Source organism: Tachyglossus aculeatus, chromosome 9, assembly GCF_015852505.1.
Source record: "Tachyglossus aculeatus isolate mTacAcu1 chromosome 9, mTacAcu1.pri, whole genome shotgun sequence".
Lineage (NCBI taxonomy): Eukaryota > Metazoa > Chordata > Mammalia > Monotremata > Tachyglossidae > Tachyglossus > Tachyglossus aculeatus.
This window is the reverse complement of record NC_052074.1, coordinates 42029856-42055039: the sequence shown is the minus strand read 5'-3', so window position 1 is coordinate 42055039 and position 25184 is coordinate 42029856. Positions and strand designations below refer to the sequence as shown.

Sequence of the window (25184 nt, the reverse complement as noted above, 5' to 3'; positions counted from 1 at the left end):
GCAGTTGATATACACTGCATAGGTCTTGATCTGTCCAAAATCCACACTCACACGTGAGCTCACTATGGACAGGGAATGTGTCTGTTGGTTGTTATTATTATCATTAGCCCACTGTTGGGTAGGGACTGTCTCTATATGTTGCCAATTTGTACTTCCCAAGCGCTTAGTACAGTGCTCTGCACACGGTAAGCGCTCAATAAATACGATTGATGATGATGATGATGATTATGGTATTTGTTAAATGCTTACTATGTGTCAGGCACTGTACTAAGCGCTGCAGTCGATGCATACTGCATTGGTCTAGATCTGTCCAAAATCCATACTCACACGTGAGCTCACTATGGGCAGGGAATGTGTCCGTTGGTTGTTATTATTATTATTATTATTATTATAGTATTTGTCAAATGCTTACTACGTGTCAGGCACCGTACTAAGCGCTGCAGTCGATACACACTGCATAGGTCTTGATCTGTCCAAAATCCACACTCACACGTGAGCTCACTATGGGCACGGAATGTGTCTGTTGGTTGTTATTATCATTATTATGGTATTTGTTAAATGCTTACTACGTGTCAGGCACCGTACTAAGCGCTGCAGTCGCTACACACTGCATAGGTCCTGATCTGTCCAAAATCCATTCTCAAACGTGAGCTCAATATGGACAGGGAATGTGTCTGTTGGTTGTGAGCCCACTGTTGGGTAGGAACTGTCTCTATGTGTTGCCAATTTGTACTTCCCAAGCGCTTAGTACACTGCTCTGCACATAGTAAGCGCTCAATAAATACGATTCATTGATTGATTGTTATTATTATGATATTTGTTAAGAGCTTAGTACGTGCCAAGCACTGTTCTAAGCGCTGGGGTAGATACGGGGTAATCAGGTTCTCCCAAGCCGGGCTCACAGTCTTAATCCCCATTTTACAGATGAGGTCACTGAGGCACAGGCAAGTTAAATGACTTGCCCAAGGTCATATAGCAGACAAGTGGCGGAGCCGGGTTTAGAACCCAAGTCCGGGCGCTTGCCACTAGGCCATGCTGCTTCTCGGCATGTTGTATTGTTCTCAGCACGTTCTCAAGTACAGCACGTACTGTACTCTCCCAAGTGCTACGTACAGTGCTCACAGTAAGCGCTCAATAAATTCGACTGACTGACTGAATGACTGAATGGATGAATAGGGGTAGGTCCTTAATCTCCGGGAGCCATTTTACCACACCCTGGCGGGAGTCCCGACTCCTTTCAGAGTGTCGGGTTCATTTGGAAAACGGGAAAGGTGAAGGAGAGGAGGAAGTCTCGGGCGAGGGCGCCCGTCGCCTGGAAAATCGGCGGCAAGCGCGCCGGTCTCGGATCCGGCCGGGACCACTCACTTGTCAGCCCTCCGGGGCTGGTGAGCATCAGGGAAGGATGGGGGGCTTCCATGCTCTTGTGCAGGGTGGCCACGGCGATGATTTTCCTTTTGTGGATGCACAGCTTGGTGACATCCTCATCCGCCTTGACGTCTTCTGCCGTTCTTTGTTTCACTGCAGCTCCGGGATCGAAATTAAACACCTGAAAGAGCGCAATCCCAGTATGAGAGACATCTGGGCCGAGAAAAGAAAAAAATACATGGCAGCCCGCTCCTGGCCTCTGGGTTTAAAATGAGTGAAAATGCCTCTGGCTCCTCAGCGGGAGGATTGTTGCTCTGAATGGCTTGAGACCGTCGTGGGAAACTTTGGGCTTTAGGGAGGATAAACGGGGTGCCTGGTTCCGATGCCGGGTGGGGGGCTTTTCTTTGACGAAAAGTAGCTATGGCTTAGATCCCGGGCACCTCCCAGCCGCCGAAGGCCTGGGGAACGTTAAGCGTGAGCCCCCAAAGGGACAGTTCGCAATTCAAAAACCGACCAAACCCAAAAAACGCCAATCATTTTAAAGGGAAGGAAGTCCCATTTTAAAGTCATTTTGAAGGAAGATTTTCGTGAATGAATTTCCCCTCTTCGGCAGGTGACTTTCGCATCACCCTCCCCCGGCCACTGACCGAGACGTGGCCGATTCAGGCAGCTACGACCGGGCCGCAAGATACCGTGCTATTTAAAGACGGGCCGAGCTGTGGCTTTAATGTAAAACTAAGCAACGGACAGAAGAAACCCACAACGACTTTGGAGGAAATAGGTCAACGCTTTCTGTCTGAACTCCAGGATTTCAGCTATTTGTAGGTCCCTCTAGGTGAAAATCCCCCACTAGATCCTCTCTCGTTTTCAGTTCTGTAGACTAAACTGGGAAAACGTTTTCAGTATCGAAGGACGGGAGGAGACTGGAACGGAAAGGCTGTTACCTTTGGGAGGATAAGAGGACACTCCAAGCCGCACTTGCAGGTTCCGTCGGTGAGCAGGTACGTTTTAACCTGCTCCAAGCAAGACAACAAAGACCCGCTGGGACTGTGAAAACACGGGAGTGAAGAGAACAAAAACAAAAAAAAATAGTCAGGGATTCATCTGGAGTGCAGTCATCGCACCAAAGACAAAAAGGCCCTAATTTACGGGGCGATCTTTCTCTACTAGGGAGGAGAATTTTGTCGGCAAGGTTTGGCCACAAAATTACAGCCTCTCGACACGGTGCTTTTTGTTTTTGAAGAGAAATGTGCCTCAGGAGGATACGGAGAAAACGTCAAACTATTTATCAGGGCCGAGGATGGGGTATAGATGGATGTTTTGTTTTGTTTTGTTGTCTGTCTCCCCTCTTCTAGACTGTGAGCCCATTGTTGGGTAGGGATTGTCTCTATCTGTTGTCGAACTGTACTTTCCAAGTGCTTAGTACAGTGCTCTGCGCACAGTAAGCGCTCAATATGTTCAATAGATACGATAATACTATAATACTAAAATAAATACTGCGTTCAATAAATACGATTGAATGAATGAATGAAAACAAGATCGATGAAATAATAATAATGATGATGGCATTTATTAAGCGCTTATATTGTGCATTTATTAAGCGCTGGGGCGGTTACAAGGTGATCAGGTTGTCCCACGGGGGGCTCACGGTCTTCATCCCCATTTTACAGATGAGGTAACTGAGGCCCAGAGAAGCTAAGTGACTTGCCCAAAGTCACCCAGCTGACAACTGGCGGAGCCGGGATTTGAATCCATGACCTCTGGCTCCAAAGCCCGGGCTCTTTCCACGGAGCCACGCTGCTTCTCAAGTCCCTGACCTGTCTGAGGCTCTGGAAGGAAAATGGGAAACAAGAATGAGGAACGGACGGTCAAATAATGCGGAAGTTGTGGACATTCTGGAGTGATGGTGGTGCAATCAATCAATCAATCAATCAATCGTATTTATTGAGCGCTTACTGTGTGCAGAGCACTGTACTAAGCGCTTGGGAAGTCCAAGTTGGCAACATATAGAGACGGTCCCTACCCAACAGGGGGCTCACAGTCTAGAAGGGGGTCCTGAGTTGGAGGTCAGCTCACCTCTGGAATCAATCAATCGATGGTAGTTAGTGAGTGCTTCTTGTGTGCCGAGCTCTGTAGTAAGCGCTTGGCAGAGTCCAGTACAGAGGGTTGGCAGGCACGCTCTCTGCCCACAAGGAGCTCACCGTCTACAGAACGATTTTACTACCACTCTGAATTTGCCTAGCGTTTTTATTCTTTCAGAGCCGTGCGCTATTGCTCTCCTCCGGTGACACAAGAGACACGGTATTTCTATCTCCATCTTAATAATCATAGTAATCATGGGATTTGTTAAGCGCTTACTACGTTCCGAGCACCGTTCTAAGCGCTGGGGGAGATACAAGGTAATCGGGTTGTCCCACGGGGGGCTCACAGTCTTAATCCCCCTTTTACAGATGAGGGAACTGAGGCACAGAGAAGTTAAGTGGCTTGCCCAGGGTCACACAGCAGACAAGGGGCGGAGCCGGGATTGGAACCCACGTCCTCTGACTTTCCACTGAGCCACGCTGCTAGACGTTTTTCTTTTAACAGACGAGGAACCTGAGGCCTCAGGAGTTTGTGGACAGGGAACGTGTCTACCAACTCTGTTGTACCATGTGGCTCAGTGGCAACAGCACAGGCTTGGGAGTCAAGGGTCATGGGTTCAAATCCCAGCTCCGCCAATTGTCAGCTGGGTGACTTAGTCAGTTCACTTCTCTGTGCCTCAGTTATCTCATCTGTAAAATGGGGATTAAAACTGTGAGCCCCACGTGAGGCAACCTGATCCCTTTGTATCCTCCCCAGCGCTTAGTAAGTGCTTAACAAATGCCATTATTATTATTACTATTACAGTGCTCTGCACGCCGGAAGCGCTCAATAAACACCACCGACGGACTGATTACTAAAATGACTTCCATGGAGTCACACGGAAGGCGAGGGACCGAACTGGGATGAGAATACAGGATTCCTCTGCGCCTCCCATCTCGGCTCTAGCTTCGGGATCACATTCTCTCCTCTGAAGGTCACGGGGGCGAGTCAGAGAAAGAGCCAAAATCAGATTTACAAGTTTGTGACTTTTAGTCTTAGGGACGAGTCGAGACATCGTGCGGCCTCCAGTTACACGAGCTGTTTTCAGCCCCAAAAGATAATAATAATAATAATAATGATGGCATTTATTAAGCACTTACTATGTGCAAAGCACTGTTCTAAGTGCTGGGGAGGTTACAAGGTGCTCAGGTTGTCCCACGGGGGGCTCACAGTCTTCATCCCCATTTTACAGATGAGGGAACTGAGGCTCAGAGAAGCTAAGTGACTTGCCCAAAGTCACGTGTGTCCCTCTGTACTCCTGCAAGGCTTCCTGCTCTGGCAGCTCGGAAACTAACTTGATCCCATCGGAATTCAGACTGCTGGCCGGCCCTTGCCTGTTTTCAAAAGGAAAACCAGAGGAAAATGGCAGGCGCCCACCTTAAGGCTGGTTCCTGATAACTGTGGTATTTGTTAAGCGCTTAACTGTGTGCCAGGCACTGTAATAATAATAATAATGGCATTTATTGAGCGCTTACTATGTGCAAAGCACTGTACCAAGCGCTGAACTAAGCGTTGGGTTGGACAGAAGCAAATTGGGTTGAACACAGTCCCTGTCTCTCATGGGGCTCACGGTCTCCATCCCCACTTTACAGAGAAGGGAACTGAGGCACAGAGAAGTGAAGCAACTGGCCCAGGGTCACCCAGCAGGCAAGTGGTGGAGCCAGGATTAGAACCCAGGACTTCCTGGACACCCAGGACCATGCTGTATCCACAAGGCCATGCTGCTTGGAATTTCATCAACGTCCACTTGCAATTTCAGAACTGGGGGGGATTGATTAGCCGAAGTAGCGGGCACACTCGGAGCAGGATTGGGGCCAGAACTGGGATGGCTGAGTTGGACTGCCCCTCTCCAGCTCCTTAAAAAAAAAAAAAGAAATCACGTCCTCCCAATTAGCTGGGCTGGGTTTCTCCTAGAAGTCGAAGCTCTCTAATTAACTTTTTGGGAATGGTCATTAATGTGAAAAAAGGAGTTAGAGGGCATGTGGTGTACCAGGCTCTCGGAAGATTGGAAGCAGGTGGCCCGTGGAATGGGCAGAATCCCCAGTGGCCCCGGGGCGGGAGTGGGCTGGGGTCGTTCCCTGGGAAAACATTCCCAAGTGGACGAGGGATGGTCAGCGTCTCCGGACGCGGCAGTGCCTGGGAGCGAGAGCTCCCGGGGACGCTTGGTCCTTTGGGAATTTTTGGAGAGTTTTTAGGGAATTTCAGGTTGGGGAGCTCAAACTGAGAATCCCAGAGAGCACTTTGTGGCCTGTTTTAGACTGTGAGCCCACTGTTGGGTAGGGACTGTCTCTATATGTTGCCAATTTGTACTTCCCAAGCGCTTAGTACAGTGCTCTGCACACAGTAAGCACTCAATAAATACGATTGATGATGATCATGATGTTTTCTCCCAGAAAGGGTTGGTTCCGGACTTCGGGAGCCTTTCATTCACTCATAAAGAGGACGTAGCTGAAGGCTGTGCATCGAGCTTTAATTCTATTTGTTCTGACGACTGTGACACCTGTCTCCATGTTTTGTTTTCTTGTCTGTCTCCCCCTTCTAGACTGTGAGCCCACTGTGGGGTAGGGACCGTCTTTATATGTTGCCGACTTGTACTTCCCAAGCGCTTGGTACAGTGCTTTGCACACAGTAAGTGCTCTATAATATAGAGAAGTGGCATGGCTCAATCAATCAATCAATCGTATTAATTGAGCGCTTACTGTGTGCAGAGCACTGTACCAAGCGCTTGGGAAGTACAAGTCGGCAACACACAGAGACAGTCCCTATCCAACAGCGGGCTCACAGTCTAGAAGGGGGAGACAGAGAACAAAACCAAACATACTGACAAAATAAAATAAATAGAATAGATATGTATAAGATAAATAGAGTAATAAATATGTACAAACATATATACATATATACAGGTGCTGTGGGGAAGGGAAGGAGGTAAGATGGGGGGGGGATGGAGAGAGCCCGGGCTTGGGAGTCAGAGGTCATGGGTTCGAATCCCGGCTCCCCCACATGTCTGCTGTGTGACCTTGGGCAAGTCACCTCACTTCTCTGGGCCTCAGTTCCCTCATCTGGAAAATGGGGATGAAGACTGTGAGCCCCCTGTGGGACAACCTGATCACCTTGTATCATCAGTCGTATTTATTGAGCGCTTACTGTGTGCAGAGCACTGTACTAAGCGCCGCTCTTTTTGGAAGTATTTCCGGCCTGGCCCCCGCCCCCCCACCATTCTTTCTGGAACTATTCCTGCCTTGCTCCGTCTGGAACTATTCCCCCTCCTTTGCTCTATCTAGACCTATCTCCACTCTTCTGTAGGGACCTAGTCCCCCTTCTCCCTCTAGTCCTATTGTTCTTCTCTGTAAGCTCCTATCTCTCCATCTCAACCTGGTCTTGCATTCCCCCCAGCGCTTAGAACAGTGCTCTGCACATAGTAAGCGCTTAACAAATACCATTATTATTATTATTATTATGACTGGACGCGTGAATGAACGGCAGGCTGTGGCCAAAAGGACGCTCAGAGGTCCTGGAGCCCCACGGCGGGGCCTGATTTTGCAGGAGGCCGAGGCCGCTGGCGAAGAGGGGAAGCCCGGCCTCGGTGGTGGGTGAAATGCTCGCTGAGGAGGAAAAACAGGCCGGGCCGTCCTCCGGGAGCCGAGCGCTTTGCCGGGTCCCACCGACGCTCACAGCCCCACTTGGCGGGCGAGTGCCCGCTGAGGAGAAAAAGACCCCAGGCCTCCATCTGGGAGCCGGCGGGCCGCGGGCCGGGAGGACCCCGGCTCTCACCTGATGTAAAGGACGCCATTCTGGTGGTCCACCCGGCGCTGCCAGCCCACTGGCACTTGAACGGCCGGCGGGCCCCTGTCCTTGTCCCCGCCGTCACACTCCTTTCCGCCGTTCATTTTCCGCATCTGTGTGGGGCGGTCCGGGGAGATCAACAGGAAGGCGGCATCCGCGGGCCGCGGGGCATCGTGGCCGCGGCCGACGCGGCCCGTTGGGCGACCCGGAGGCTCCCGGCTCAGTTGGGGGCTGAGTCCGTGAAGTCCGCCATGGGGAACGACTCACTTTCCCATGGTGACCCTCCTCGGGGCAGCCGGTATTTGACTCCTCGTGGGTGCGGAAGGACGGACTACATGGGAGAGAAGGAGCGTTTCCAACTGAGGAAAATCATAGTTTGCCAACGCTACGGGGACTTGTTGGAAAAGGGGGCGGGAGGAGAGGGTGGGGAGGTCGACTCCTAGGTGAACAGCATGACTTGAAGCTCGGAGACTCTTCAACATAAGCCGCGGATCGGGATAGCTAGTCGCATTTTTACAGCTCCGGGGGGGAGTTCGTCCGACCGGGATGTCCTCGCTTTAGAAACCGCATCCTTTCAATTGTCCCTTGACCTTCCGATGGGAATCCGAGGTGTTGCAGGTTGGCCGTTCTGACTCGCTCATGTCTTCTCAACTCCAGTCAGGCCACCTGAAACACACACAGGGGATGGGATGCAACATGTCAAAATGGAAGGAACCGGGAAACCCATTTGGCAGGTCACCTTGGGGCCTCCGTGCATCACGTCGTCAGCCCTGATCGTCTGTGAAAACCTCCCCAAAAAAGGGAGCGCCGTAGATGAGTATTTTTCCACACTGACACTCTCACCAACCACTCTACATCTCGATCAATCAATCAATCAATCGTATTTATTGAGCGCTTACTGTGTGCAGAGCACTGGACTAAGCACTTGGGAAGTCCAAGTTGGCAGCATATAGAGACGGTCCCTACCCAACAGCGGGCTCACGGTCTAAAAGGGGGAGACAGAGAACAAAACCAAACATACTGACAAAACAAAATAAATAGAAGAGATATGTACAAGTAAAATACATTAATAAATAGAGTAATAAATATGTACAAACATATATACATATATACAGGTGCTGTGGGGAAGGGAAGGAGGTAAGATGAGGGGGATGGAGAGGGGGACGAGGGGGATCATCTTAAAAACGATCATCTTAAAAACGTGGAAGGGGGCTAGCCCGGATCCCTGAAATTCTCCCAAGTGCTTACTGCAATGCTTTGCATGCAGGAAGTGCTCAATAAATCCCAAGCGCTCAGTACAGTGCTCTGCACACAGTAAGCACTCAATAAATACGATTGAATGAATGAATAAATGCCACTGACTGGCCAATGGACAATCCCAAAGAGCTCACTTTAGCCTCTAGAGTTTTAATCAGAATGGACTGACTTTTTTTAAAAACAATTTGGATGGTATTTGTTAATTAATTAATTAATTAATAATGGCATTTATTAAGCGCTTACTATGTGCACAGTACTGTTCTAAGCACTGGGGAGGTTACAAGGTGATCAGGTTGTCCCTTGGGGGGCTCACAGTCTTAATCCCCATTTTCCAGATGAGGGAACTGAGGCACAGAGAAGTGAAGTGACTTGACCAAAGTCACACAGCTGGCAACTGGCGGAGCCGGGGTTTGAACCCATGACCTCTGACTCCATGGGCTCTTTCCAGTGAGCCACGAGCGCTTACTACGTGCCAGGCACTGTACTAAGTGCTGCGGTAGATCCAAGATAACCAGGTCAGACACAGTCCATGTCTCGCGTGGGACTCGTGGTCTTAATCGCCATGTTAGAGATGAGATAACTGAGGCACAGAGAAGTGAAGCTACTTGCCCAAGGTCACACAGCAGACAAGTGGCAGAGTTGGGATGAGAACCCGGGTGTTTTTGGCTCACGGGCCAGAGCTCTATCCACTGTGCTACGCTGCTTCTCTATTCATTCATTCATTCATTCAATCGTATTTATTGAGCACTTACTGTGTGAGAGCACTGTACTAAGCGCTTGGGAAGTACAAGGTTCTCTACAAGTTGTTTCTCACTTACTGTGTGCAGAGCACTGTACTAAGCGATTGGGAAAGCACGACACATTTCCTGCCCACAAGGAGCTTACGCTCTCCTACAGAAAGTAGCAGCTTCAACTCCAAATTTGGATTTCCTTACGCTACTTAAAGCTTAAAAACTACCCCTGTATTTGGGAGTGCTCTTTCCTCAAAATCGGAAAACAAGTGGTCCCAAATTCCACAGTCACTTTTAGATACTGACAGGGACGGTTTTAACACCCAACCACGGAACATTAATAATAATAATAATAATAATAATGATGGCATTTATTAAGCACTTACTATGTGCAAAGCACTGTTCTAAGCGCTGGGGAGGTTACAAGGTGATCAGGTTGTCTGACGGGGGGCTCACAGTCTTCATCCCCATTTTACAGATGAGAGAACTGAGGCACGGAGAAGTGAAGTGACTTGCCCAGAGTCACACAGCTGACAATTGGCGGAGCCGGGATTTGAATCCATGACCTCTGACTCCAAAGCCCGGGCTCTTTTCACTGAGCCATGCTGCTTCTCTTCATTCATTCATTCAATCAATCGTATTTATTGAGCGCTTACTGTGTGCAGAGCACTGTCCTAAGCGCTTGGGAAGTCCAAGTTGGCAACATCTAGAGACGGTCCCTACCCAACAGCGGGCTCACAGTCTAGAAGGGGGAGACAGACGATAAAACAAAACATATTAACAAAATAAAATAAATAGAATAAATATGTACAAGAATAGAATAAATATGTACAACTGCTCTAACTTCTAACTTCTGCTCCTATCAACTCTGCTTTACTCTACTCTCCCAGGCACTGAGTACAAGTGCTCAATAAATACCACTGACCGATTTAGGTGCGTCCTTTAGCTCAACTTTACCAGAAAGTTGTAATTCTTTTTCTCGTAAGCCAATGACCCATTTTTAGATTCCCGGGGCCTGACTTGCTCCTTTGAACTAAACTGGGAAGCGGACACTGAAGTCATTCATTCATTCAGTCGTATTTATTGAGCGCTTACTGTGTGCAGAGCACTGTACTAAGCGCTTGGGCCGGGGGAGAGGGAGGGGAGGGGTGCAACTACGAGAGCGTTCCTGGGTTGGAAGGAGGAAGAACATTAGGCCTCTGCTTTCAACCCGTGCAGATTTCCTCGTTTCTTCTGAGCATTTGTCAAGGTTTCAAGCATTCACACCATCCGGTTGGAATGGGGTTCCCCGATTATCTTGTACCTTGCCTGGTGCTTAGTAATAATAATGATAATAATAATGATAATAATAATAATAATAATAATAATAATGGCATTTATTAAGTGCTTACTATGTGCAAAGCACTGTTCTAAGCGCTGGGGAGGCTACAAGGTGATCAGGTTGTCCCCTGGGGGCTCACAGTCTTAATCCCCACTTTACAGATGAGGGAACTGAGGCCCAGAGAAGTGAAGTGACTTACCCAAAGTCACACAGCTGACAACTGGTGGAGCCGGGATTTCATTCATTCCTTCAATCATATTTATTGAGCGCTTACTGTGTGCAGAGCACTGTACTAAGCGCTTGGGAAGTACAAGTGGGTGACATATACAGTCCCTACAACAGGCTCACAGTCTAGGAGGCATCTACTCTGGTGCTCGGCCTCCAGTAAGCTCCTTGTACCAAACTATGAATTATTCTTACCAAAGTCTCATCTTACCGTTGTAGACCATCTGAAAGTTAAAAGGCTCTTCTTCGTAAATGTCATTTAAGTGTTTCATCGCTATTATAAGACAGATTTCCAACACAGAGAGACCGTGGACGACGCTGGCATTTGAACCCATAACCTCTGACTCCAGAGCCCGGGCTCTTTCCATTATCTTTTAGATCTACTGTGAGCCCACTGTTGGGTAGGGACTGTCTCTGTATGTTGCCAACTTGTACTTCCCAAGCGCTTAGTACAGTGCTCTGCACCCAGTAAGCGCTCAATAAATACGATTGATTGATTGATTGATTTTTAAGTGCTCACTCTAAGCACTTAACAAATACCACAATTTGTTTTCAATACCCACCCCTCAAAATAGGACTTCAATCCATCAATCGGTGGTATTTATTGAGCACCTTTTATGCGCAGAGCACTGTACTAAGTACTCTGGAGAGTACAACAAAATTAGCAGGCATGTTAATGCTGTTGATGTTAATGCTTCTCTTAATGCTTCTTAGAGAAGCAGCGTGGCTCAGTGGAAAGAGCCCGGGCTTTGGAGTCAGAGGTCATGGGTTCAAATCCCAGCCCCGCCACTTGTCAGCTGCGTGACTTTGGGCAAGTCACTTCACTTCTCTGGGCCTCAGTTCCCTCATCTGGAAAATGGGGATGAAGACGGTGAGCCCCCCGGGGGAACAACCTGATCACCTTGTCACCTGCCCAGCGCTTAGAACAGTGCTTTGCACATAGTAAGTGCTTAATAAATGCCATTATTATTATTATTATTACAATTGGGAAGCAGCGTGGCTCAGTGGAAAGAGTCCGGGCTTTGGAGTCAGAGGTCAGGGGTTCAAATCCCGGCTCGGCCAGTTGTCAGTGGTGTGACTGTGTGACTTTGGGCAAGTCACTTAACTTCTCTGGGCCTCAGTTCCCTCATCTGTAAAATGGGGATTAAGACTGTGAGCCCCACGTGGGACAACTTGATCACCTTGTATCCCCTCCCCAGCGCTTAGAAGAGTGCTTTGCACATAGTAAGAGCTTAATAAGTGCCATCAATATTATTATTATTACAATTAAGCGTTTGGAAAGTACATGTGGAATATATGCCACAATTATCAGTGAGAGGGAATGCTGAGGATCACTTTGACCTGCACTGAAGTAGAGAATCCTGTAGATGGATTTATTATTCTTCACGACTCCAAAAGTGCCACCCTGGCTGAAGGAATGAGGCGTAGTAGACGCCCACCCTGAATGGGTTGGATCGTTTTTAGCCCCTTCGTGGAGGCCACCTCATTGTTCTGGGATGTTTCACTGCCCAGTGCAAAGACGGTGAACAAGAAAGCGGGACAGGCGAATGCTCAAAAATAACCCATCTATTAAAAACCCAGCAATATCAGTGAACCGACGGCAACGCAAAGCTATAAATTTTCTCACCAAACGCACCGGGGGGAAACAAATGGAATAAAAGTTAGAAAAAAAACAACGCAGCAGGCAAAACCCCAAGGCATTTTGAATGGAATCGAATCAATAGGAGCCGTTTGCATTTCGAAAGATTCAGTGCGCTCGAAGAGACCAATGTAATGATATTTCGAGAGGTCCTCGCGAAGTGTGGTGACTTCTACCCCAATTATAAGCATGGATAATTCTACAGACACTGTCAGGCTTACACGCATCCAATTCTTAAATCTGCACAATGCTGGGATTATGAGAAGAAACACGCAACAAAAACATATATGCCGACAAAAATTTTTGGAAAATTCATTCATTCATTCAATCGTATTAATCGAGCACTTACTGTGTGCAGAGCACTGGACTAAGCGCTTGGGAAATACAAGTTGATGAAACTCAATCCTAGTGAGGGCCCACTGTGTGGAGAGTACTGTACTAAGCGCTTGGGAGAGTACAATATAACAGTTGGTAGAAACGTTTCCTGCTCACGGGGAGCTTGAGCCCACTGTTGGGTAGGGATTGTCTCTATATGTTGCCAACTTGTACTTCCCAAGCGCTTAGTACAGTGCTCTGCACACAGTAAGTGCTCAATAAATACGATTAATTAAAGGGGAAGACAGACATGAATATAAATCAATGTATTATGGATACGTTGGTAAGTGCTGTGGGGCTGAGCGTGGGGTGAAAAGAGGGTGCCAGGAAATGACGGGCTCAGTCAGGGAAGCCCGCTTGGAGGAGATGTGATTTCGAACGGGGTGGGAAGCAGCGGGAGCCAGAAGCGAGAAAAATGAATGAAAAGAAGGAAAGAGAAAAAAAAAACACCCCAAACCCAAAATATGCCCCAGCAACTTTACAAGATAACCCACCCCCTTTCACACTTCCAGCTATGTCCAGATACATGCCGATTCGCAGCTTACACAACACCAGCTCCGGCTTCTTGCTGGGGAAAATCCTGGCAGTGTCACTCTACTTCTTAGAAGATTTAAAACCAAAGAGCCAGGGAGAAGCCTCGTGTTACCAGGTCTCCATTAATCTTACGAAATCCACTTTTGAGGGATTATCGTGAATAATTAAAACAAAATTCTATTTAGCAAGGGTGCACAGTGTGAGCCCGCCTCCTTGATGCTCACATTTTGCACCGTTCATTCACCAAAATCATCAGCTGGACATGGGTATCACTTGCTCAAATGATCATTTTCCTGTTCTGAGGCCTTTTTTTAATGCCGCCTTGAAATCCGACGATCGTTGGTACCAACTCAAACTCTGACGTTTTTCATGAAAAAAAAAAACCTCAGACACATCCCCTTTGATGAGAGGCGCTTTATGGGCCAAATCTCACCTGAATCGGCAACTGAAATCAAAGTCGATACTAGAAATAATACCCCATAGCTGTTGGAGGTCAAAGTACCGGGGAGCTTTTTATTTTTATTTCCTTTATGGCCGCCCTGAAAAGTTGGAGGAAGGTAGGCCCAATCAGCCTCAGGGCTAGAAGGCGGACATCAAAACTAGTTGCGAACAAACTTCCTTCCTTGGAATTTAGGAATTGCTTTGCCGGGACTGTGAGCCCACTGTTGGGTAGGGACTGTCTCTATATGTTGCCAATTTGTACTTCCCAAGCGCTTAGTACAGTGCTCTGCACACAGTAAGCACTCAATAAATACGACTGATGATGATGACTGAGGGGCGGAGGAAACCCACTTCCTCCCGACTCACTTAATCAGTCGATAGTACGTACTGAGCGCCAACTGTGTGCACAGCACAGCTTGAGAGGGTACAAAAGAGTTAACAGACATGGTCCCTGGATTTTAGTCTGTGCAGAGCACTGTACTAAGCGCTTGGGAGAGTATTACAGAAGAGAATTTGCCCATCTAAGTCAGGGGGGAAGACAGGGCAAAAAACCTGCCTGAATGACCCGAATGGTTACTTTGGTTTCGAGTCAATTCATTTCCTATATTCAACAGGTAAAATTAGGCCATTCATTCATTCACTCAATCGTATTTATTGAGCGCTGACTGTGTGCAGAGCACTGCACTAAACGCTTGGGAAGTCCAAGTTGGCAACAAATAGAGACGGTCCCTACCCAACAGTGGGCTCATAGTCTAGAAGCGAAGTTCGGCTGTTTAAAGAATTAGATAGTAACCTCCTCATGGTCAGGGGACCCTCCTTTTATTCATTCGATCGTATTCAGAGAAACAACGTGGCTCAGTGAAAAGAGCCCGGGCTTTGGAGTCAGAGGTCGTGGGTTCAAATCCCGGCTCTGCCAACTGACAGCTGTGTGACTTTGGGCACGTCACTTCACTTCTCTGGTCCTCAGTTCCCTCATCTGTAAAATGGGGATTAAGACCGTGAGCCCCCCGTGGGACAACCTGATCACTCTGTAACCTCCTCGGCACTTAGAACAGTGCTTTGCACATAGTAAGCGCTTAATAAATGCCACCATTATTATTATTATTATTTATTCAGTGCTTACTGTGTGCAAAGCACTGTACTAATCGCTTCTTTTCTGTCTAGTTTCCTCTAGACTGCAAGCTTGTTCTGGGTGGGGAACGCGTCTATCAACTTTGCTACGCCGTGCTCTCCAAAGCGCTTAGTACAGTGCTCTGCACGTAGTAAGTGCTCAATAAGTACCACCGATGATGGTGATGATCCCTGAAAGTCTGTTTTTTTCTCTGGTCTGTTCCCTGGATGATCCTGGGGGGAAGAAGGAGGGAAGGGTTGAAAGAAGGGGGGGGCGTCCAACATTCTTCAGCGCAGACAGGGAGTCTTTTATTTCATGCAAGATTTAACTACATGCAAACCACCTCCCCTTCCCGCCGTCCAAATTAGTCTCTTTATGGGCAGGGAAAGTGGACACATCTTTGTGTTGTACTTTCTTTCATTCATTTATTCATTCATTCATTCATTCATTCATATCGTATTTATTGAGTACTTACTATGTGCAGAACACTACTAAGCGCTTGGGAAGTACAAGTTTCTCAAGCCCTTAGCGCATTACACCCTGTGGGTGCTCAATAAAATTACAGCTAAATAATAATGCTGAGAGAGAGGGGAAGAAGGAGAAGAAAAGAAGAAGAAGAAGAAGGAGAAGAAGAAGAAGAAGAAGAAAGAAGAAGGAAAAGGAGGATAAGGAGGAGAAGAAGAAGAAAGAAGGAGAAGGAAAAGGAGGAGAAGAAGGAGAAGAAATACGAAGGAGAAAGAAAAGGAGGAGAAGAAAGAAGAAGGAGAAGGAAAAGGAGGAGAAGAAGGAGAAGGGGAAGGAGAAAAGAAGAAGAAGAAGAAAGAAGAAAGAGAAGGAAAAGGAGGAGAAGAAGGAGAAGAAGTAGAAGAAGAAAAGGAAGAAAAAGAAGCAGTGTGGCTCAGTGAAAAGAACATGGGCTTTGGAGTCAGAGGTCATGGGTTCAAATCCCGGCTCCGCCAATTGTCAGCTGTGTGACTTTGGGCAAGTCACTTCACTTCTCTGTACCTCAGTTACCTCATCTGTAAAATGGGGATTAAGACTGTGAGCCCTCCGTGGGACAACCTGACCACCTTGTAACCTCCCCAGAGCTCAGAACAGTGCTTTGCACATAGTGAGTGCTTAATAAATGCCATAAAAAAAAAGAAGAAGGAAAAAAAACCCAACCCTCCCCGCTTTACAGAGGACTTGGCTGGTGGTTCCAAACCTGTGTGAGAATGAACCCCGTCTACGTTACGATTAGCAGGCGGGGTTAGGAATGCTCATAATGTCGCTGAACAGGTTTTTTTTTTTGGGGGGGGGGGGTGTCCCACCTTCCCCACCCCGTCCAGTCCCAGAAAGTCGTCGGGAGGTTTTCCAGTCAATCAGTTGCAACGGGCGAGGCCCCCCGGCTCCGGTTTTACTGGGGAGGGGGGTCTCTTTCGGAACACGTGTCCGCACACCCAGGCCGCTTAATGAGTGAAAGCAAAACTCGGAGACCAAATAAACACGAACTTTCCCCCCTTTCTGGAATAATGCTTGGTCAATATTTGCTTTCATCTGACACCTCTTTCAAGAAATCCATTTGCTCTCAGGAGGTGACAAGCTAGAGAAAAATGGAAGAAACATTCCTTATTGTACAAACAAATGGAAGCCTCCATTAGCCCCGACTTTCCGGCTTTCTGAAACCGGGCAGAGGGAAATATGGTCGGTGGACGGCATCTGCTGAAACGACACCCTCGCTTTCCTTCGGCTTCCCCGATCCCCCCCTTCCCCGCCCCTCCCCAAAGTTCATTAATTGTGCAATAAGGGATGTCAAAAGCGAAGCGTTCGGGAGTTAAAAATCACCCTTATGCAGAAAGAATGGCGAGATCTAGACAGTGTGAATTATACTGAATCATCTTGATTTGTACTGAAACCCCCCTCGCTTTCAATGCAGGGAGACATTAAGTCATTGAGTTATTCGGTCTGAGCGATGCAAGAAAATGTCAAAAATCTAGCGGGATGGCAAATTAAACCTGTAAATTACGCTTCTGTGCTAAAATACCAAGTCATGTGACAATCTATTTTTAGAGCCATGGAATGTTGTGATTTTCCCCCAGAAGTGCTGTTTTTTTTAACAATGTTGACCGAAACATCCAGCAAATAATCAGCATTTCTCCAAGCCCTTTATGAAAGAAAGAAAAAAAAAACACCTTAAAATATAACGTAAGTTTGGCAGGGATAAAATGACTATTCTGCCTCCCCATCCGGTCTCCTCCGAACACATTTCTGTTTCTCTCTCTTCCATGAAATGCTTTCTCTAGAGAATGCAAGGCGCTCCTGTCACCTGCCTCAAATGTGTACATTCCCGATCCCTGCGGATTGGACGGTGACAGTGACTGGTAGAATCGGAGCCAGTTTCTTTCTTTTCCCGAATCTGCTAATTCACTCTATTGCAACGACATTTTCAACGACTGCCAGAGAGATGAACAGGCGTCCCAAACGCAGTCGGCTGACGGCAGAAACGGGAGCTACCGGCTTTGGTCGGGTGACTTCCTTGCAGCAAATAAGCACCAGGAGCTATTTTCTACCACCGTACTTTTTTTTCCCTATAAACTCTAAGAAAATGATTCCCCATATTACCATTTTGAGCTCTATGAGGGGTAGGGACTGGGTTTAATAATAATAATGATGGCATTTATTAAGCACTTACTATGTGCAAAGCACTGTTCTAAGCGCTGGGGAGGTTACAAGGTGACCAGGTCGTCCCACGGGGGGCTCCCAGTCTTCGTCCCCATTTTACAGATGAGGGAACTGAGGCCCAAAGGAGTGAAGGGACTTGCTGAGGTCACAAAGCAGACAAGTGGCAGAGCCAGGATTAGAACCCAGGTCCATCTGACTCCCAGGCCAGCCGAGTATTCATTCATTCAATCGTATTTATTGAGCGCTTACTGTGTGCACAGCACTGTACTATCATCCCTGCCCATTTTGAGCCCATGATAGAGTTGGATAATAATAATAATAATGGCATTTGTTTAGCGCTTACTATATGCGAAGCACTGTTTTAAGCGCTGGGGGGATACAAGGTGATCAGGTTGTCCCACGTGGGGCTCACAGTCTTCATCTCCATTTTACAGATGAGGAAACTGAGGCACAGAGAAGTGAGAAGTTCCCCCTCCCCATCCCCCCAGCCTTACCTCCTTCCCCTCCCCACAGCATCTGTATATATGTATATATATTTGTATGTATTTATTACTCTATTGATTTATTTATTTTACTTGTACATATTTATTCTATTTATTTTATTTTGTTAATATGTCTTGTTTTGTTCTCTGCCTCCCCCTTCTAGACTGTGAGCCCGCTGTTGGGTAGGGACCGTCTCTAGATGTTGCCAACTTGGACTTCCCAAGTGCTTAGTACAGTGCTCTGCACATATACGATTGAATGAATGAATGAAGTGACTTGCCCAAAGTCACCCAGCTGACAAGTGGTGGAGTCAGGATTAGAACCCATGACCTCTGACTCCCAAGCCCGGGCTCTGGCCACTGAGCCACGCTGCTTCTCTGATCATGGATAAAGTTGGCTATTTTTTAACCCTTTCATTCATTCATTCAATCGTATTTATTGAGCGCTTACTGTGTGCAGAGCACTGTACTAAGTGCTTGGAAGTTCAAGTCGGCAACATCTAGAGATGGTCCCTACCCAACAGCGGGCTCACAGTCTAGAAGGGGGAGACAGACGACAAAACAAGACATATTAACAAAATAAAATAAATAGAAAATATGTACAAGGAAAATAAATAAGAGTAATAAATATGTACAAACATATATACAGGGGCTGTGGGGAGGGGAAGGAGGTGAGGCGGGGAGGATTCATTCATTCATTCATATTTACTGAGCGCTGACTGTGTGCAGAGCACTGTACTAAATGCTTGGGAAGTCCAAGTTGGCAACATCTAGAGACGGTCCCTACCCAACAGCGGGCTCACAGTCTAGAAGGGGGAGACAGACAACAAAACAAAACATATTAACAAAATAAAATGAATAGAATAAATATGTTTGAAATGGTCATGTCCTCTCTAATATCTCAAAACTTTTGCATCCCCATAGTGCTTTAGCACATACTGAGATATGTACTCTATCATTATTCATTCATTCATTCAATCGGATTTATTTAGCGCTTACTGTGTGCTGAGCACTGTACTAAGCGCTTGGGAAGTACAAGTTGGCAACATATAGAGACGGTCCCTACCCAACAACCCATTAGAGCACTTCCTCCTCATATTTTGCAAATCATTTTATGTCGGTCCTCCTTGTTGGACTGGATCACGCCTTCTACCTGTTGGACTCTCCCAAGCCTGTATTGCAGTGCTCTGCACAAAGTGGGTGCTCAATAAATACTATCCACAGATCCTTCGGCGGGAAGGGGGAGTGTGTGGGGGGAATTAAACGCGAATGGAAAGGTTTATATGGATTCCCCTAACATAGCCGGGCAGCTTCTTCTGACACGTTGCAAAAACGGCCTCGTTTGAATCAGAAAACCGTGCTATTGACTCTCTCTTAAACTTATTAGAAATTCAATCGCGCCCGATGCTTGAAAATTTATAACTTATTAAGCGATAAAATAAATGGTCGTTTTACATTTTAACCTACCCCAAATTAGGAAACTAAATGCAACTCTCCCGTTTCGAATCGGCACGCTCCTGAAGTCCTGAAACCGGTTCTCAATTTTAGAGGTTAATGTGAAAAGGAGCAATATAATTTAGGTCAACTTGGAAATTTATCAGGAGACGAAATGTCATTAAACCAATTTTACTATTTTATTTTCGCTCCAAGGAGTAAAGGGACTAACAGACGAAATCATTTCGTAGATTATTCGGTATCGGTTATAACGGATGGAAATATGTACTATTTTAATGAGCACGGCTGAAAATAGTGAAAGAAAATTAGCTGAATCATTATTGCTTATCTATAGTTCTCTTGGCCCGCACTGCATTGAAAAGAGGAAATGCAGGAGGGTTACTTAAAAAGGATTTCCAGGCTTAGCCCTGTTCTGCATAATAGCTAATTTTCTACAAGAAAATTGTACAAAATAGAAAATTTTTTATAGAATAAAACAGAACAGAATAGAAAATAAAATAAATAAAATAGATAAAAATAAAATAGAAAATTTTCTACATCTTTGCCACTATTTTCAAAGTAATGGGAGACGGAGTAGTTTCATCATGTGTAATCAATCAATCGTATTTATCATTCATTCTTTCAATCGTAATCATTCATTCATTCATTCAATCGTATTTATTGAGCGCTTACTGTGTGCAGAGCACTGTACTAAGCGCTTGGGAAGTCCAAGTTGGCAACATATAGAGACGGTCCTTCCCCAACAACGGGCTCGCAGTCTAGAAGGGGGAGACAGACAACAAAACAAAACATGTGGACAGGTGTCAAGTCGTCAGAACAGATGGAATTAAAGCTAATTAGTAGAGTAATAATAATGATAGCATTTATTAAGCGCTTACTATGTGCCAAGCACTGTTCTAAGCGCTGGGGAGGTTACAAGGTGATCAGGTTGTCCCACGGGGGGCTCACAGTCTTTATCCCCATTTTACAGTTGAGGCCCAGAGAAGTGAAGCGAGTTGCCCAAAGTCACACAGCCGACATGTGGCGGAGTCAGGATTTGAACCCATGACCTCTGACTCCAAAGCCCGGGCTCTTTTCCGCTGAGCCCCGCTGCTTCTCAAGTACCAAGACAAACAGAGCCACTTTCCCTCATCCACAAAATTCCTGAACTTCAAGGTTCATATCAAGGTAGGATTGGTCAAGTAAAAACACATTTGTCTTTATTTCTCATTGCTTCTCGGGAAGCAGCGTGGCTCAGTGGAAAGAGCCCGGGCCTTGGAGTCAGAAGGTCGTGGGTTCTAATTCTGGCTCCGCCACTTGCCTGCTGTGTGACCTTGGGGAAGTCACTTCACTTCTCTGTGCCTCAGTTACCTCATCTGTCAAATGGGGATTAAAAGTGTGAGCCCCTCATGGGACAACCTGATTACCTCATCTGGAAAATCAATCAATCAATCGTATTTATTGAGCGCTTACTGTGTGCAGAGCACTGTACTAAGCGCTTGGGAATTACAAGTTGGCAACAATGGAAAATGGGGATGAAGACTGTGAGCCCCACGTGGGACAGCCTGATCACCTTCTAACCTCCCCAGCACTCAGAACAGTGCTTTGCACATAGTAAGCGCTTAATAAATTATAAATAAATATAATAAATTATAATAAATAAATAGAGAAGCAGTGTGGCTCAGCGGAAAGAGCCCGGGCTTTGGAGTCAGAGGTCATGGGTTCAAACCCTGGCTCTGCCACTTGTCAGCTGTGTGACTTTGGGCAAGTCACTTCACTTCTCTGAGCCTCAGTTACCCCATCTGGAAAATGGGGATTAAGACTGTGAGCCCTGCTTTGGGACAACCTCATCACCTTGTAACTTCCCCAGCACTTAGAACAGTGCTTTGCACATAGTAAGCGCTTAATAAATGCTATTATTATTATTAGTATTATTATTCTCCTCTGGGCCTCAGTTACCCCATCTGTAAAATGCGGATTAAGACTGTAAGGCCCCCGTGGGACAACCTGAGCACCTTGTATCCCCCCAGCGCTTAGAACAGTGCTTTGCCCACAGTAAGCGCTTAACAAATGCCATCATTATTATCATTATTATTATTACAAGTTGGCAACAACGGAAAATGGGGATGAAGACTGTGAGCCCCCCGTGGGACAGCCTGATCACCTTGTAACCTCCCCAGCACTCAGAACAGTGCTTTGCACATAGTAAGCGCTTAATAAATACCATCATCATCATTATTATTATTACTACTAAAACCCCCCAGGTCGACAAGCCGGCCCTCACAGACTAACACAGAACCTTACCAAAAGCCGAGGACGAACACAGAGGAGGATCTTCATTCAGTCAATCGTATTTATTGAGCGCTTACCGTGTGCAGAGCACTGTACTAAGCGCTTGGGAAGTACAAGTTGGCAACATCTAGAGACGGTCCCTACCCAACTGGGCTTGGGGATAAATATTTCTTCTGTAAACAGGGCTGGGGGAGGTGACAGCCGTCTAGGAGCTTGCCCAATCGGGCCCGAGGGGCGGAAGGGCTGGTGAAACACTAGTGAGAAAGTCATTTATTTATTTATTTTATTTGTACATATCTATTCTATTTATTTTCTTTTGTTAGTATGTTTGGTTTTGTTCTCTGTCTCCCCCTTTTAGACTGTGAGCCCACTGTTGGGTAGGGACCGTCTCTATATGCTGCCAATTTGTACTTCCCAAGCGCTTAGTACAGTGCTCTGCACATAGTAAGCGCTCAATAAATACGATTGATGATGATTTAACGCCTCTCTAGGCTGGAAGCTTGTAAGGGGCAGGGAATGCGTCCGCTTATTCTGCTGTACTGTACTCTCCCGAGCGCTTAGTACAGTGCCCAACCCCGCCTCCGCCGCTTGTCCGCTGTGGGACCCTGGGCAAGCCGCTTAACGCCTCTGTGCCTCAGTTACCTCACCTGTCAAATGGGGATTAAAAGTGTGAGCCCCTCATGGGACAACCTGATTATCCTGTATCTAGAACATCATCATCATCAATCGTATTTATTGAGCGCTTACTGTGTGCAGAGCACTGTACTAAGCGCTTGGGAAGTACAGCGCTTGGCACATAATAATAATAATAATGTTGGCATTTGTTAAGCGCTTACTATGTGCAAAGCACTGTTCTAAGCGCTGGGGGGGGGGATACAAAGTGATCAGGTTGTCCCATGGCGGGCTCACAGTCTTAATCCCCATTTTACAGATGAGGGAACTCAGGCTCAGAGAAGTGACTTGCCCAAGGTCACACAGCAGACATGTGGCGGAGCCGGGATTCGAACCCATGGCCTCTGACTCCAAAGCCCGGGCTCTTTCCACTGAGCCACGCTGACATAGTAAGTGCTTAACAAATACCATCATATTTAATTATTATTATTACAGTAAGCGCTCGATAAATACCATAGATTGCTGAATCTGACTTAAGTCAATGAGCAATTACGTGGCTCAGGGGCAAGAACCCGGGCTTGGGAGTCAGCGGTCAGGGGTTCGAATCCCGGCTCCGCCACTTGTCAGCTGTGTGACTTTGGGCAAGTCATTTAACTTCTCTGGGCCTCAGTTCCCTCATCTGTCAAATGGGGATTAAGATTGTGAGCCCCACGTGGGACAACCTGATCACCTTGCAGGACAGTGCTTTGCACATAGTAAGCACTTAACAAATACCATCATTATTACTACTAACTACAGTATTTAATTGCCTACTATGTTTCAGGCACTGTCCTAAGCGCTGGGGTAGATACAAGACATCAGGTCAGATGCCGATCCATTCCATTCCACCGACACCTCCTGAAATGCTTGTAGGAAGGTCGATAGCTGCCTAATAATCATAATAATGGCATTTATTAAGCGTTAACTATGTGCAAAGCACCGTTCTAAGCGCTGGAGAGGTTACAAGGTGATCAGGTTGTCCCACAGGGGGCTCACAGTCTTCATCCCCATTTTACAGATGTGGTCACTGAGGCCCAGAGAAGTGAAGTGACTCGCCCAAAGTCACACAGCTGACAATTGGCAGAGCTGAGATTTGAACCCATGAGCCCTCCTTCCTCTCCCCCTCCTCCCCCTCCCCATCGCCTTACCTCCTTCCCCTCCCCACAGCCCCTGTATAGATGTATATATGTTTGTACTGATTTATTACTCTATTTATTTTATTTGTACGTATTTATTCTATTTATTTTATTTTGTTAATATGTCTTGTTTTGTTCTCTGTCTCCCCCTTCCAGACTGTGAGCCCACTGTTGGGTAGGGACCGTCTCTACGTGTTGCCGACTTGTACTTCCCAAGCGCTTAGTACAGTGCTCTGCACACAGTAAGTGCTTAATAAATACGACTGAATGAATGAATGAATGACCTCTGACTCCAAAGCCCGGGCTCTTTCCACTGAGCCACGCTGCTTCACCTATGCCTGACGACATGGGTGAATCACGGCCCCGGGTGTGGCATGGAGAGTGATGGTCTTCTCTACCACTCCTGAACCCATCCAGGGGAGATAATAATAATAATAATAATAATAATAATAATAATAATAATAATAGCATTTATTGAGCGCTTACTATGTTCACAGCACTGTTCTAAGCACTAGGGGGGTTACAAGGTGATAAGATTGTCCCAGAGAATAATAATAATAATAACGATGGCATTTGTTAAGCGCTTACTATGTTCAAAGCACTGTTCTAAGCTCTGGGGAGGTTACAAGGTGATCAGGTTGTCCCACGGGGGGCTCACAGTCTTCATCCCCATTTTCCAGATGAGGGAACTGAGGCCCAGAGAAGTGAAGTGGCTTGCCCAAAGTCACCCAGCTGACAAGTGGCGGAGCCGGGATTTGAACCCGTGACCTCTGACTCCAAAGCCCGGGCTCTTTCCATTGAGCCACGCTGCTTCAACAGCCACGCTGCTTCACCTATGCCTGATGCCATAGGTGAATCACGGCCCTAGATGTAGTGCCCGCTGTTGGGTAGGGACCGTCTCTATACGTTGCCAACTTGTACTTCCCAAGCGCTTAGTACAGTGCTCTGCACACAGTAAGCGCTCAATAAATACGATTGAATGAATGAATGAATATGGAGAGCGATGGTCTTCTCTACCACTCCTGAGCCGATCAAGGGGAGATCAGAAACAAAGAAGAAGTGTTGGGTAGGGACTGTCTCTATACGTTGCCAACTTGTACTTCCCAAGCGCTTAGTACAGTGCCCTGCACACAGCAAGCGCTCAATAAATACGATTGATCGATTGATTGATTGAAGTAGCGAAATAATCCACTAAAAATTACCACGTGACCTCAAGGATGAGATTCAGGACAATGCCAGCATTTGGCCTTCATAAACAGATCGCAATACGAGATTCCGTGTCCTCTCCCTGCTGAGAGCTATAAAGGGACTCAAAAGATAATTTCTCCCTAAAAGGTTAGAAAATACTCTAAGGAAGCTGGAGAGAAATCTGAAAAATCTTGGGGCTCTGGAATTAGCTTGGTATTTATAGCCCGCCTTCCTAAAGCGTTCTTTTTCTCCATCTGCTGGTTGTTGGTCTGGTGTAACCTTATATTTTGATTATGAAAACACAGCAAGACGACGATCTCTTTTCCCTTTGATATTTTACAATCAAATCCTGGCTTCATCTCCTGGAGCTAGACAGCTTTTCGGCCTCCAAAAAATAATCTGAATGATAAAAAAATCATAATAATCTAGGTCAATAT

At 46.7% G+C, this 25184-nt stretch overlaps 1 protein-coding gene across 1 annotated transcript in view; it reads right to left on the bottom strand.

Moving 5' to 3' along the window:
• The window catches only part of MBD5 (methyl-CpG binding domain protein 5), a 228469-nt gene that overhangs the window by 42842 nt on the left and 160443 nt on the right, over window positions 1-25184 (bottom strand). The window contains 3 exon segments of the mRNA XM_038750886.1: window positions 1366-1546; window positions 2310-2412; window positions 7258-7935. Coding sequence (XP_038606814.1) covers window positions 1366-1546; window positions 2310-2412; window positions 7258-7382 — 409 coding nt within the window. The 5' untranslated portion in view covers window positions 7383-7935.